Source organism: Oratosquilla oratoria, chromosome 11, assembly GCF_046742065.1.
Source record: "Oratosquilla oratoria isolate Oo_2021 chromosome 11, ASM4674206v1, whole genome shotgun sequence".
Taxonomy (NCBI): domain Eukaryota; kingdom Metazoa; phylum Arthropoda; class Malacostraca; order Stomatopoda; family Squillidae; genus Oratosquilla; species Oratosquilla oratoria.
In genome coordinates this window covers 52,512,124-52,524,618 of record NC_134787.1, presented here as the reverse complement: position 1 = coordinate 52,524,618, position 12,495 = coordinate 52,512,124, and the positions used below count along the sequence as shown (strand labels likewise).

The window sequence follows — 12,495 nt, the reverse complement described above, 5'->3', positions numbered from 1 at the left end:
TCTCTCCCTCCCTTGCCATTTCCTTCTCTCCCTCCCTTGCCATTTCCTTCTCTCCCTCCCTTGCCATTTCCTTCTCTCCCTCCCTCGCCATTTCCTTCCCTCCCTCCCTCGCCATTTCCTTCCCTCCCTCCCTCGCCATTTTCCTTCCCTCCCTCCCTTGCCATTTTCCTTCCCTCCCTCCCTTGCCATTTTCCTTCCCTCCCTCCCTTGCCATTTCCTTCCCTCCCTCCCTTGCCATTTTCCTTCCCTCCCTCCCTTGCCATTTTCCTTCCTTCCCTCCCTTGCCATTTTCCTTCCTTTCCCATTTTCCTTCCCTCCCTCCCTTGCCATCTTCCTCTCCTCCCTTCCCATTTTCTTCCCTCACTTCCCTTCCCATTTCCTTCCCTCGCTTCTCTTCCCATTTCCTTCCCTCGCTTCCCTTCCCATTTCCTTCCCTCGCTTCTCTTCCCATTTCCTTCCCTCACTTCCCTTCCCATTTTCTTTCTCTTCCCTTCCCATTTTCTTTCTCTTCCCTTCCCATTTTCCTTCCCTCACTTCCCTTCCCATTTTCCTTCCCTCACTTCCCTTCCCATTTTCATTCCCTCACTTCCCTTCCCATTTTCATTCCCTCACTTCCCTTCCCATTTTCATTCCCTCACTTCCCTTCCCATTTTCATTCCCTCACTTCCCTTCCCATTTTCATTCCCTCACTTCCCTTCCCATTTTCATTCCCTCACTTCCCTTCCCATTTTCATTCCCTCACTTCCCTTCCCATTTTCATTCCCTCACTTCCCTTCCCATTTTCCTTTCCTCCCAATCTTCCTTTCCTCCCCCCTTCCTTCCCATTTCCCCTCCCATTCCATTTCCCTTCCTTCCCTCCCCTCCCTTCCCATTTTCCTCCCCTCCCTCCCCATCTTCCCTTCCTTCCCAACTTCCCACCCTCCCTTCCCACCCTCCCTTCCCTTCATCTTTCCCTCCCTTTCATCTTTCCCTCCCTATCTTCCCTCTCCCTACATCCCTCCTTCCGTCCATCCCCTTTTTGTTCCGTGAATCCCCGTCCTCCTCCCCCTTTCTCCACCTCAATCTTCTCCCCCGGTCTTCCTCCCTCCCTCCCTCCCTCGGTCTTCCTCCCCCTGTATTCCTCCTTCCTGTTTCTTCCTCCCCCCTGTGTTCCTCCTTCCTTTTTTTTCCTCCCTCCCCCAGTATTCCTCCTTCCTTTTTTTCCTCCCTCCCCCGGTCTTCCTCCTTCCTCCACCCTCCCCCGGTCTTCCTCCTTCCTCCACCCTCCCCCGGTCTTCCTCCTTCCTCCACCCTCCCCCGGTCTTCCTCCTTCCTCCACCCTCCCCCGGTCTTCCTCCTTCCTCCACCCTCCCCCGGTCTTCCTCCTTCCTCCACCCTCCCCCCGGTCTTCCTCCTTCCTCCACCCTCCCCCCGGTCTTCTTCCTCCCTCCCCCCGGTCTTCTTCCTCCTTCCTCCCTCCCCCCGGTCTTCCTCCTCCTTCCTCCCTCCCCCCGGTCTTCCTCCTCCTTCCTCCCTCCCCCCGGTCTTCCTCCTTCTTCCTCCCTCCCCCCGGTCTTCCTCCCTTTCTCCCCCGGTCATCCTCCTTCCTCCCTTCCTCCCCCTGTCTTCCTCCCATTCTCCCCCGGTCATCCTCCTTCCTCCCTTCCTCCCCCGGTCTTCCTCCTTCCCTCCCCCAATCTTCCTCCTTCCCACCCCCAATCTTCCTCCTTCCCTCCCCCAATCTTCCTCCTTCCCTCCCCCATCTTCCTCCTTCCCTCCCCATCTTCCTCCTTCCCTCCCCATCTTCCTCCTTCCCTCCCCATCTTCCTCCTTCCCTCCCCCATCTTCCTCCTTCCCTCCCCCATCTTCCTCCTTCCCTCCCCAATCTTCCTCCTTCCCTCCCTCCCCCAATCTTCCTCCTCCCTCCCCTAATCTTCTCCCTCCCCCAATCTTCTTCCTCCCTCCCCCCAATCTTCCTCCTTCCTCACTCCCCCAATCTTCCTCCTTCCTCACTCCCCCAACCTTCCTCCTTCCACACTCCCTCCCCAATCTTCCTCCTTCCACACTCCCTCCCCAATCTTCCTCCTTCCACACTCCCTCCCCCCCCAATCTTCCTCCTTCCACACTCCCTCCCTCCCCCAATCTTCCTCCCCCAATCTTGCTCCTTCCACACTCCCTCCCTCCCCCAATCTTCCTCCTTCCACACTCCCTCCCTCCCTCCCCCAATCTTCCTCCTTCCTCACTCCCTCCCTCCCCCAATCTTCCTCCTTCCTCACTCGCTCCCCCAATCTTCCTCCTTCCTCACTCGCTCCCCCAATCTTCCTCCTTCCTCACTCGCTCCCCCAATCTTCCTCCTTCCTCACTCGCTCCCCCAATCTTCCTCCTTCCTCACTCCCTCCCCCCCCCCAACCTTCCTCCTTCCTCACTCACTCCCTCCCCCGGTCTTCTTTCCTTTCTGCCTTCCTCCCCGGTCTTCCTCCCTCCCTTCCTCCCCGGTCTTCCTCCCTCCCTTCCTCCCCGGTCTTCCTCCCTCCCTTCCTCCCCGGTCTTCCTCCCTCCCTTCCTCCCCGGTCTTCCTCCCTCCCTTCCTCCCCGGTCTTCCTCCCTCCCTTCCTCCCCGGTCTTCCTCCCTCCCTTCCTCCCCGGTCTTCCTCCCTCCCTTCCTCCCCGGTCTCTCCCGCCCTTCCTCCCCTGTCTTCCTCCCTCCCTTCCTCCCCGGTCTTCCTCCCTCCCTTTCTCCCCCGGTCTTCTTTCTTCCCCCCCTCCCCGGTCTTTCTTCCCCCCCTCCCCGGTCTTTCTTCCCCCCCTCCCCGGTCTTTCTTCCCCCCCTCCCCCGGTCTTCTTTCTTCCCCCCCTCCCCCGGTCTTCTTTCTTCCCCCCCTCCCCCGGTCTTCTTTCTTCCCCCCCTCCCCCGGTCTTCTTTCTTCCCCCCCTCCCCCGGTCTTCTTTCTTCCCCCCCTCCCCCGGTCTTCTTTCTTCCCCCCCTCCCCCGGTCTTTCTTCCCCCCCTCCCCCGGTCTTCTTTCTTCCCCCCTCCCCCGGTCTTCTTTCTTCCTCCCCCCCTCCCCGGTCTTCTTTCTTCCCCCCCCCCCGGTTCTTTTTCTTCCCCCCTCCCCCGGTCTTTCTTCCCCCTCCCCCGGTCTTTCTTCCCCCCCCTCCCCCGGTCTTCTTTCTTCCTCCCCTCCCCCGGTCTTCTTTCTTCCCCCCTCCCCCGGTCTTCTTTCTTCCCCCCCTCCCCCGGTCTTCTTTCTTCCCCCCTCCCCCGGTCTTTTCTTCCCCCCTCCCCCGGTCTTCTTTCTTCCCCCCCCTCCCCCGGTCTTTTTCTTCCCCCCTCCCCGGTCTTCTTTCTTCCCCCCTCTTCTTCTTTCTTCCCCCTCTTCTTCTTCCCCTCCCCCCCCTCCCCGGTCTTTTTTCTTCCCCCCCTCCCCCGGTCTTCTTTCTTCCCCCCCTCCCCCGGTCTTCTTTCTTCCCCCCTCCCCCGGTCTTCTTTTCTTCCCCCGTCTTCTTTTTCTCCCCCGGTCTTTTCTTCTTCCTCCCCGGTCTTCTTTCTTCCCCCCCCTCCCCGGGTCTTTCTTCCCCTTCTTCTTTCTTCTTCCCTTCTTCTTTCTTCCTCCCGGTCTTCTTTCTTTCCCCCTCCTTTCTTCTTCTTCTTCCCTCTCCCCCGGTCTTTTTCTTCTCTTCCCTCCCTTTTTCTTTCCTCTCCTTCTCCCTCCCCCGGTCTTTTTCCTTCCTCTTCCTTCTCCCCTCCCCCGGTCTTCCTTCCTCCCTCCCCCGGTCTTTTTCCTTCCTCTTCCCCCCTCCCTCCCCCGGTCTTTTTCCTTCCTCTTCCTTCTCCCCTCCCCCGGTCTTTTTCCTTCCTCTTCCTTCTCCCCTCCCCCGGTCTTCCTTCCTCCCTCCCCCGGTCTTTTTCCTTCCTCTTCCTTCTCCCCTCCCCCGGTCTTCTTTCCTTTCTCCCTCCCCCGGTCTTTTTCCTTCCTCTTCCTTCTCCCCTCCCCCGGTCTTCCTCCTTCCTCCCTCCCCCGGTCTTTTTCCTTCCTCTTCCTTCTCCCCTCCCCCGGTCTTTTTCCTTCCTCTTCCTTCTCCCCTCCCCCGGTCTTCCTCCTTCCTCCCTCTCTCCCCCGGTCTTCCTCCTTCCTCCCTCTCTCCCCCGGTCTTCCTCCTTCCTCCCTCTCTCCCCCGGTCTTCCTCCTCCTTCCCTCTCTCCCCCGGTCTTCCTCCTCCTTCCCTCTCTCCCCAGGTCTTCCTCCTCCTTCCCTCTCTCCCCCGGTCTTCCTCCTCCTTCCCTCTCTCCCCCGGTCTTCCTCCTCCTTCCCTCTCTCCCCCGGTCTTCCTCCTCCTTCCCTCTCTCCCCCGGTCTTCCTCCTCCTTCCCTCTCTCCCCCGGTCTTCCTCCTCCTTCCCACCTTCCTCCCTCTCTCCCCCGGTCTTCCTCCTCCTTCCCTCTCTCCCCCGGTCTTCCTCCTCCTTCCCTCTCTCCCCCGGTCTTCCTCCTCCTTCCCTCTCTCCCCCGGTCTTCCTCCTCCTTCCCTCTCTCCCCCGGTCTTCCTCCTCCTTCCCTCTCTCCCCCGGTCTTCCTCCTCCTTCCCACCTTCCTCCCTCTCTCCCCCGGTCTTCCTCCTCCTTCCCACCTTCCTCCCTCTCTCCCCCGGTCTTCCTCCTCCTTCCCACCTTCCTCCCTCTCTCCCCCGGGCTTCCTCCTCCTTCCCACCTTTCTCCCTCTCTCCCCGGGTCTTCCTCCTCCTTCCTCCCTACTTCCCTCCCCCCGTTCCCCTGGTCTTCCTCCCTACCTCCCTCCCCCCGTTCCCCTGGTCTTCCTCCTCCCTCCTCCCCCCTCCCTCCTCCTCCCTCACTCCCGCCCCATCTTCCTACTCGCTCAGTTTTTCAATTCCTCCCACCTTCCCCCATTCCCTCGGTCTTCCTTCACTCCCTCCTTACCCTTGTGCCCTGTCCGTTTAACTCCCATTGTTTCCTGCTCACAGCTTCCTCCCCCCCCCCTTCTTTTCCCAGGGAATAACCCTCCTTGTTTCCTGCCTGTCTGCGTCCCTCCTATTCCCATGGACTTGCCCGGTCCTGCACTTTAAGCCTCTGGTCACCTTTTGTGAAGAGGGAGTTTGATCCTTAGGCTGCCCGCATGCAGCTGTTGACGGGAAGGAAGGGGAAGGAGCAGGAGTAGGAGGGAGGGAAGAGGGAGGGGGTTCGGGAAGATAACATTAGACCCAGCACGGGCCAGCATCCCTACCCCGTAGCCTTGACAGTGCAATTATGCGTTGTATTCTTTGGCCCATCGTGGCGGCCACTCGTCCAGTGCGTGACAGCCCGGGCGAGTCACGAGGAGATTCCTTTAGTGGCGAGGGAAACTTGGGGCTGGATGGGGGCGGAGATTGTCAACGTTAGCGATTCTAAGGATTTTCGTAAGTGTCTTGACGTGTTTCTGGAGTTCAGATGCAATGGCACTCGGGTTTCCAAACGGGATTGCTAAATAGAGGTGTTGATGCAGGAACTTGAGATAGGCTAATGATGTATAGGATACTGGTGAATTGGAGGCAGGGGACACTCGTTTAGGTCTTTAGTTGAGTTCCTGCAAAATACACAGTAGTACAGTTGACCCTCTTTGTTACAATCTTTGGATTTTTTTTTTTTTTTTATAAACACCTGACATGGAACAAAGTGAAGATGTCTTTATCTAAAGATAAGAGCATCTATTGTGTAACCGGATTAAAACTGATAAGGATTGCGCCTAGGCTAACGTTGGAATTTTTATTCCACTACATGTCAAGAAAACGAGGAACTTAAAGGATTTTGTTGTGGCTAAGTTCAGGATTGTATTTGGCTCTGAAATTTCCGGCTTGATGTGCCGGGGAAGTAACGCTCCCAGTGACATAGAAATCAACGTAACTATAATGGATTCATTGTTTTAAGATAGCTTTACCGTTGGTGCTTCATAACAGTGTAAGGGTGGAAGTCGCGCATTTTTAAGTTTATTTTTAGCTAAAGTACTTCGACCCTTTTAAAAGAGCTAGTTCCAGCAAGATGGAGACGAATATAGCTGAACTTTATTTCGTGTGTAGACTTGCCATTGCAGGGTGAAAACTTCCGTGACTGCATATTGTAGAATCTTCGTTTGGATTCAATCGCGCCTTGAAGCAGTTGGCACAAGTGTTCAAAGGAGAATGGAAAGTGTACAGAATTAGTTAATCACGAGTCTGTTGCAGATATCGGTTATTTAGTGCTGTAGACTAAAATGAGACTAAACTTAGACCCCTTACCTGACCCCTTCCACCATCCCACACACCCACCCTCCACCTCACCACACATTCCATTTTAACGAAGGCTCGTGTACTCTGTGCTCTTTGGATACAAGCGAGTGTGCCATTTTGGTGTACAGTAGAGGTGTACTGCGACAAGTCCGGCTTGTGAGGAAGTTGGGGGGTTGGGTTTGGGAGAGAGGGGCCGTGGAGGCACGAACAAATATAACTTAGCTCATGGTGGCGTTGGAAGACGGTGGCTTGGGGTGAGGATGTAAGGTTGGGGGTGGAGGGGGGTTTCGATGGTGACTGGATAATGTGAATGGTAGGAATGTGTACGTGTGGACAGTACAATGGGTGTACGAACCCCATAGATGAGTTTTCATGGCTGATGCGGTGGGGGTGTTTATCAGGTACACGAAGTTTTTGTGAAGGATGTGTAATCCGTGTGTATCCTAGACCCCACCGTTACAGCGGCTAAGCGCACAATATAATTTGGGCATAAAGTTGAATGAAGTTGCGTTAATGTGGTGGTACTGGTGGTGCATAGTGAATTTCGCTTACGCGCCCGCGCGCCCTCTAAGTGAGTCTCTCCTAATATGCATAATGCTGGGACTTTGCATGGGGAACATCACGCCACCGTACCTGGAGGTACAGAACAATGTAGTCTCGGCAGATAGAGCCCGCGGCATCCGTTTATTGTACGTTAGTGTCACGCGTGGATTTGGAATGGAGTTTGATTTTTTTACGCCTTCGTAAAATGTTTAATTATTACTATTTTTGTTATTTATTTTTTCCGGGGGGGGGAGCACTTGAATGTAGTGATATATTATACTAACGTGTTCTTTCTTGTTCCAGTGACTGAAGCCTACGTTACTCTAGCAACCAACGATGGTTACGCAGTGGGTGCGCTTGTGCTGGCACATTCCCTCAAGAGTCAAGGCACGACTCGCCAGCTCTGCATTCTTGTCACAACCAGCGTCTCCGAGACTGTCAGGTGAAGTATTTATGCTCTAGAAACCACATGTTTTCTGAAAGTGTCAACCCCTTTTTATCTCCACAATGGACTTTGCCCAAACAGAATTCAATTGCGTGACTGCAGTGTAAAGTCCAAGCGAAGTTTCAAAAAGGTTTGGTAATTGACTTTAGTTTCACCGAAACCCATCCCTACAGTGACTGTGAAGCCTAAAGGTCCTCTCATAAATCTCTGGGGGGGAAATGAATATACGTAATGTGCGATTTTGCAAGTATGGCGGAGAGCAGTTGCCAGTTGTCTGCACTTGTGTAAAAAGCTGAAGAAATAGTTGATCTTGGGCTGGGTCCAGATGAGACTCTTGAAGGAGGCGTGTTGACGGGAGTTGAAGACAAGTTACAGGGAGATAGTTCCCTGTTGCTAAAGTCATTGAGGACCACAACTTGCAGGTACTGGCTGTTGGCCCCGCCAGCAAGTTAAGTGCTAAAGTGTAATGTGGTAGTTCACGTAGTTCTGCCGTGCGAAGTTTGTCTTTGTAATCTGGCATCCGCCCAAGTTGATCATCTGCTGCTGTTGGCTCAAGTGGAGACGCTTATAGACCCCTCGGCAGTATTACCCGAAAGTTTTCCTGATTTCTGAAGAGGATTAGAGTTGGTAATAATGATAGTGTTCCATTGGCCAGAAACTCGTAACCTCGCTAGCTTGAACGGTGGCCTATTGTCTTTCACGAGAAGTACCCCGTAGTCACCTTTCCGTATACGAAAAGGGGAAGGAAATGCCTTTGAACTTGAATTTGGGTCCGGTACTGAGACGGCCACTCGAAGCTGCACCACCAGATGCATTTTTTTTTTTAAGTGGGCAGCAGGGAGACTATTATCTGTGCCGCCCTCTTTACCAGACTGATGTGTATAACCTTGAATGCCATGGGTTCTCTCCACTGGAGAAAGTTTGACGGTAGCCAGAAAAAAATAATTATCACCGCTATGTACAGGTTAATACAATACTGAAAGTGCAACATGCTAAATAGTATAGAAATAAATTGAAATCATTTAGTTTTAAAATGTGCAAATAGTGTACATGTGATCTATAAACAGGTAGATGAATGTAAAGTTTTTGAGCAGACTATAAATGCACACGTGTACGGCCGTGGGCGTATGCTATTTTTTTCCACAATTACCGTGGACTTCATAGCAAAAAACTGTTGCACCACGCTCTCGCACCTGTGTGGGCGCGCTCGTTCTCTCGCAGATAGTCCGTGATGACTAAACCGTTTTTGTTTGCGCCATGTTGGTGACTCCGTACGTGCTCGTGTGCCTCCAACAGTTCACTTGCTGAATACACAATCGACCTGTCAAACGAGAAGATTGTTGGGCAATCCACATGGAATGATGATCAATGTGGAAACGTATGCAGGGGCACGTCACTGCTTTCACGCTAACAGTGTAACCACATTTCCCATACAAAAAAAAATCTTGCTAGGACTGGTCAACTTGTTTCGGCCATGATTTCTGCGGCCAACCTTTCCTCAGAGTAGAATGAGCATGTGGAAAACTTGCCACATAGCTGTATTGCCGGAGATGACGTTGTTTCATGTAACAGGTCTTCACTGTCGCAAAGTAGTCGCTCGTTTGCATTCATACCAGTGGAACCCAGCAATTGTCCGAAGATACTTGGTACCAAAGACGTAAACTTCTTGGAATGTCTGCATTCTTTCCCCGTGCCCCACGGCTGTACAAGACGAGGAGCAGACCCAGCATGTACAGATTCGAATTCTAGTCCGCCTGCTTAGATAGCGACTACTCCATAAAGTCGGGGGGAGAGAGTAGACACCATGATCGATGCCAATCCTTCGAAAGACTTGGACGTGACACACTTGTGCACTACACTATTAAGGTTTACGAAGCTTTCGAAGTCTCCCTTGCCACGTACATGGACAGAATGTACTGCCGTCTAGGAAGCCCCCAAAATGCTTTGACCTTGGTATTGGTCAAAGAGGCTGGAACTCCAGCGGACTACAATCAGGCCAGACTCCGTAGAGTACATCTTTAACAACTAAAAGATTAGTGACCTTAGTGTTGTCAATAGGCGTTCTGCCTATTGACCGTACCAGCCGACATGTTAGAATGTCTAATATTACGCACACGTACCTCGTTGCCCAATCCACGGGAAAGACACTTTTCCGAACTTTACAGTAGTCTTAGAATACAATTATACATCAGGTTGATCCTCGCAGGAATATCACGAATCCGCAGATACGAGGATACTTGAATTAACCTTGAGATCGCCACTATCTTCAAGCAACCCCTGTCGAAACTAGCGTCGTGATGGGCGAGCAGCTTGCCGGGCTATTTGAGCAGTATACTGTAATACCGCGGTAATTTATATATGCTGGTCTCTTTCTCATCCAAATAGGTATGAATATTCCTTTTTCAAGAGCATGCGGCACCGGACTGTTAAACTGTAGACGCCGCATGCAACCTTTATCGGAACCACAGGATGGTGCAGTCATTCAACATTCAGTATTCTCGCCTTCCGGCCCGGCAAGGACACCTCGAACTACTAATTCGTAGATTGGTGATCCATAACGGGGTTGGATGGCATTCAGTTCGAAGGGACATTGCCGTCTGGATGATCGTCCTAATACATCTCCTTACACGCGGGAAACCAGTGGGGAGGGGGGGGGGAGTCGGTTTGGTCGACAAAACTAACATGCTGCAGGTAGCACTGGATTACAGCCCCAGTGTACCAGTGAACGATGTATCTGAAGAAATGTGCAAACAAAACTACCTACAAGTTTTTCTGTTAATTACGGAAACGAGTTGCCCGAGCGGACTAGTCCCATGTCTGGAGGCGAGAAGACGAAGTAAGGCAGTTGAAAACTCGACCCGTGACGTCAGTAAAGGCATACGATCCTTAATCCCCAAGCTCCAACAAAGCCTCGCATGCCGAGCCTGCTTATAGATCGGGTAACACTTGAAATGTTGAGAATGGAGAGGGGGAGCAAAAGTAGTTTCCTTTCCTCGTTATTTGTCCTGAAAGGCTGAAGTCTCGTAGGGAGAGGGGGGGGGGCTGCTACCCAAGACATTGTCACGAGATCAGAGGTAGCCAGGTTCTGAGGTATATTGTGATCCTGGCACGACTTAAGATTCGATGGGGGGGGGGTGATTGATCGCATTCCAGAGATCCCAAGAAGTGGTGGTGGGGTTGCATCAGACGAATAAAATGACTTCGCTGTAGGCTGAAGTGAAGTATTACCCGATATGGAAAGAGTTGAACGAAGTACTCTGGTGCCCCGCACCAAACATCCACTTGTTGATTCCACAAAGTTCGATCGTTTGAAGGGCGTGGATGCATAATGTCGCACCTCTTGCCAAGCATTACATCCGAAGAGCTGTATAGTAGAAGCTTATTCCTGTGCTGCCAAATGGGTCACGAGGCTGACAAAGTGGACATGGCACACTGGGGAAAAATATGCACGCACGGCAGTTGGTGTGCTCACCGTTCGCACCTGGGCATGGTGAAACCCGCCTGTTTAGAACAAAACCAGGGATGAAAGAGCGAGGCTTTTTCATGTGTAAGTTAGGATAGTCGAACCCCTTAGCAATTTGATGCGTAGGCTCTACCAACAAGAGGTCTTTGTTCTGGATGGAGGGCGGGGCATGATAAAGCTCCTTTTGCGTAATTGATGGGAACTAAACGGCAAGGTTGGACTCGCGTCTCACTACATGTTATATAGAATGGACGATTGCAAAGGTTGGACTTGAAGCATTCGGTTGAGTAGTGTAACCATACCTTTACCTCTTCACGATGACGATCCAAGGTGTTAGGAATGGTCATGCACAAGCACATGCAAGCGCAGTCGTGTATATTTAGCATACACTATGGTGTCACGAGGCGAACAGCACCTGCAGATGGATTTCGCCAACGGGTGCGCATTCGAGCACAAGTGTGCACACACACAGCGAGCACTCAACCACGACGTCAGCCAACATCCCACCCTCTCCATTTACATTTAAACAATTATATAAATAACTCGTATAAATAAAATAATAAATCGGATAATTTAACAAATAAAAATCTGCTTAGAATCCTGTGCAAGCATTGTTGAGAATTCTCCCCCATTCCGCTCCACACCCTCTGGGCGGCATGGCGTGCAAGTAGTGTCATCTGTCTGCCGAGGGCTCCGCCATCACGCACATGTAACGAAACACCGACCTCTGCGAGAGAATTGCGCGTTTGATGTTTGGTTCATGGACTTTGTAACAAAGCTGGAATAATAAAGTAGTCCGGGAAGAGTTGGTGCTTCCAGTATGTATTCCAAGAACCGGAGGATTATTTTCAAATCGTAAAGCATAATCTAGATAAGAATCCTAGCGTCAAAAATCTTGTTTAACCAAAACTCCACCATAGTCAGAATGTAGTCTTGATCTAGATTAAGTCAGGCTAATATCACGCCCTTTCATCAGAGGTCGATTAAGCATCTACTTGGAAAAGGATGTATGCATGATGCTGCATTTAACCTAAGGCAGGCAATTTACAGAGTTCACACTAGTATCCTTGCGTTTCTACACAAATGCTGAACATGTACTCTGCATTCGGGGGGGGAGGTTAAGCTTGGAACAATATTTTTTTTTACAAGAATGGAATATTGGTCCCAGCAGGATAAACTGTATTGTATAAATTTGTAAACCTGTTGATTCTCTCACGATTCTACACAGGTGTTTGCTGTCTGGTAAATACAAAATGCACTACCGTCAAATATTTCATGAGCTAGTTTGGGGTCCAGAGCAGAAATTAGTCTGGTGCGAATATACTGCAGATAACATCGTAAGTTATATTTTTCAAAGTTGCTGTATAGCCACAATATATAGTCCACAGAAGTAGAACAACTAACGGAAGAAGGCTTACTGGTAGCAGACGGAGGGAGTGCCCGCCATGTTAGATTAACCAATCGTGCGATATGGGGAAAAAGAGGATTGGAACTCTAATTCACTTAACACTGATTAAGATACCCAGCTAATTCATACGTACATTAAATAGAACTACAACATAGACCTGTGACTGGTGCACAATAAATTACAAAATCCTTTGAAGTCGCACGGTGCTCGGTCAATTTTTTTCTCGAGACAAAACTGACCATGAAGTAAATACCACAAAATGGAACTTTTAATTATCTACATAAACAAAAACAAGGATATGCACATGCTTCGCTGCCACTACAAGTGTATATACAATTTATTCCAAAGCAGCTAGTCGGTTTGTGCTTTATTTTTAACTTGGTTGAAAAAAAAATTAAACTT

General features: G+C 51.3%; 1 protein-coding gene across 4 annotated transcripts in view; it reads left to right on the top strand.

Moving 5' to 3' along the window:
* The window catches only part of Gyg (glycogenin 1), an 88,485-nt gene that overhangs the window by 68,431 nt on the left and 7,559 nt on the right, over positions 1–12,495 (top strand). For 2 of the 4 annotated variants that reach the window (XM_076192889.1, XM_076192886.1), the window contains exons 1-2: positions 5,331–5,388; positions 7,081–7,219. In XM_076192889.1, the coding sequence (XP_076049004.1) occupies positions 5,346–5,388; positions 7,081–7,219 (182 nt within the window). In that variant the 5' untranslated portion in view covers positions 5,331–5,345. Of the gene's footprint in view, positions 1–5,330; positions 5,389–7,080; positions 7,220–12,495 lie in introns of those variants that run through there. The other 2 variants (XM_076192888.1, XM_076192887.1) reach the window with 1 other exon arrangement.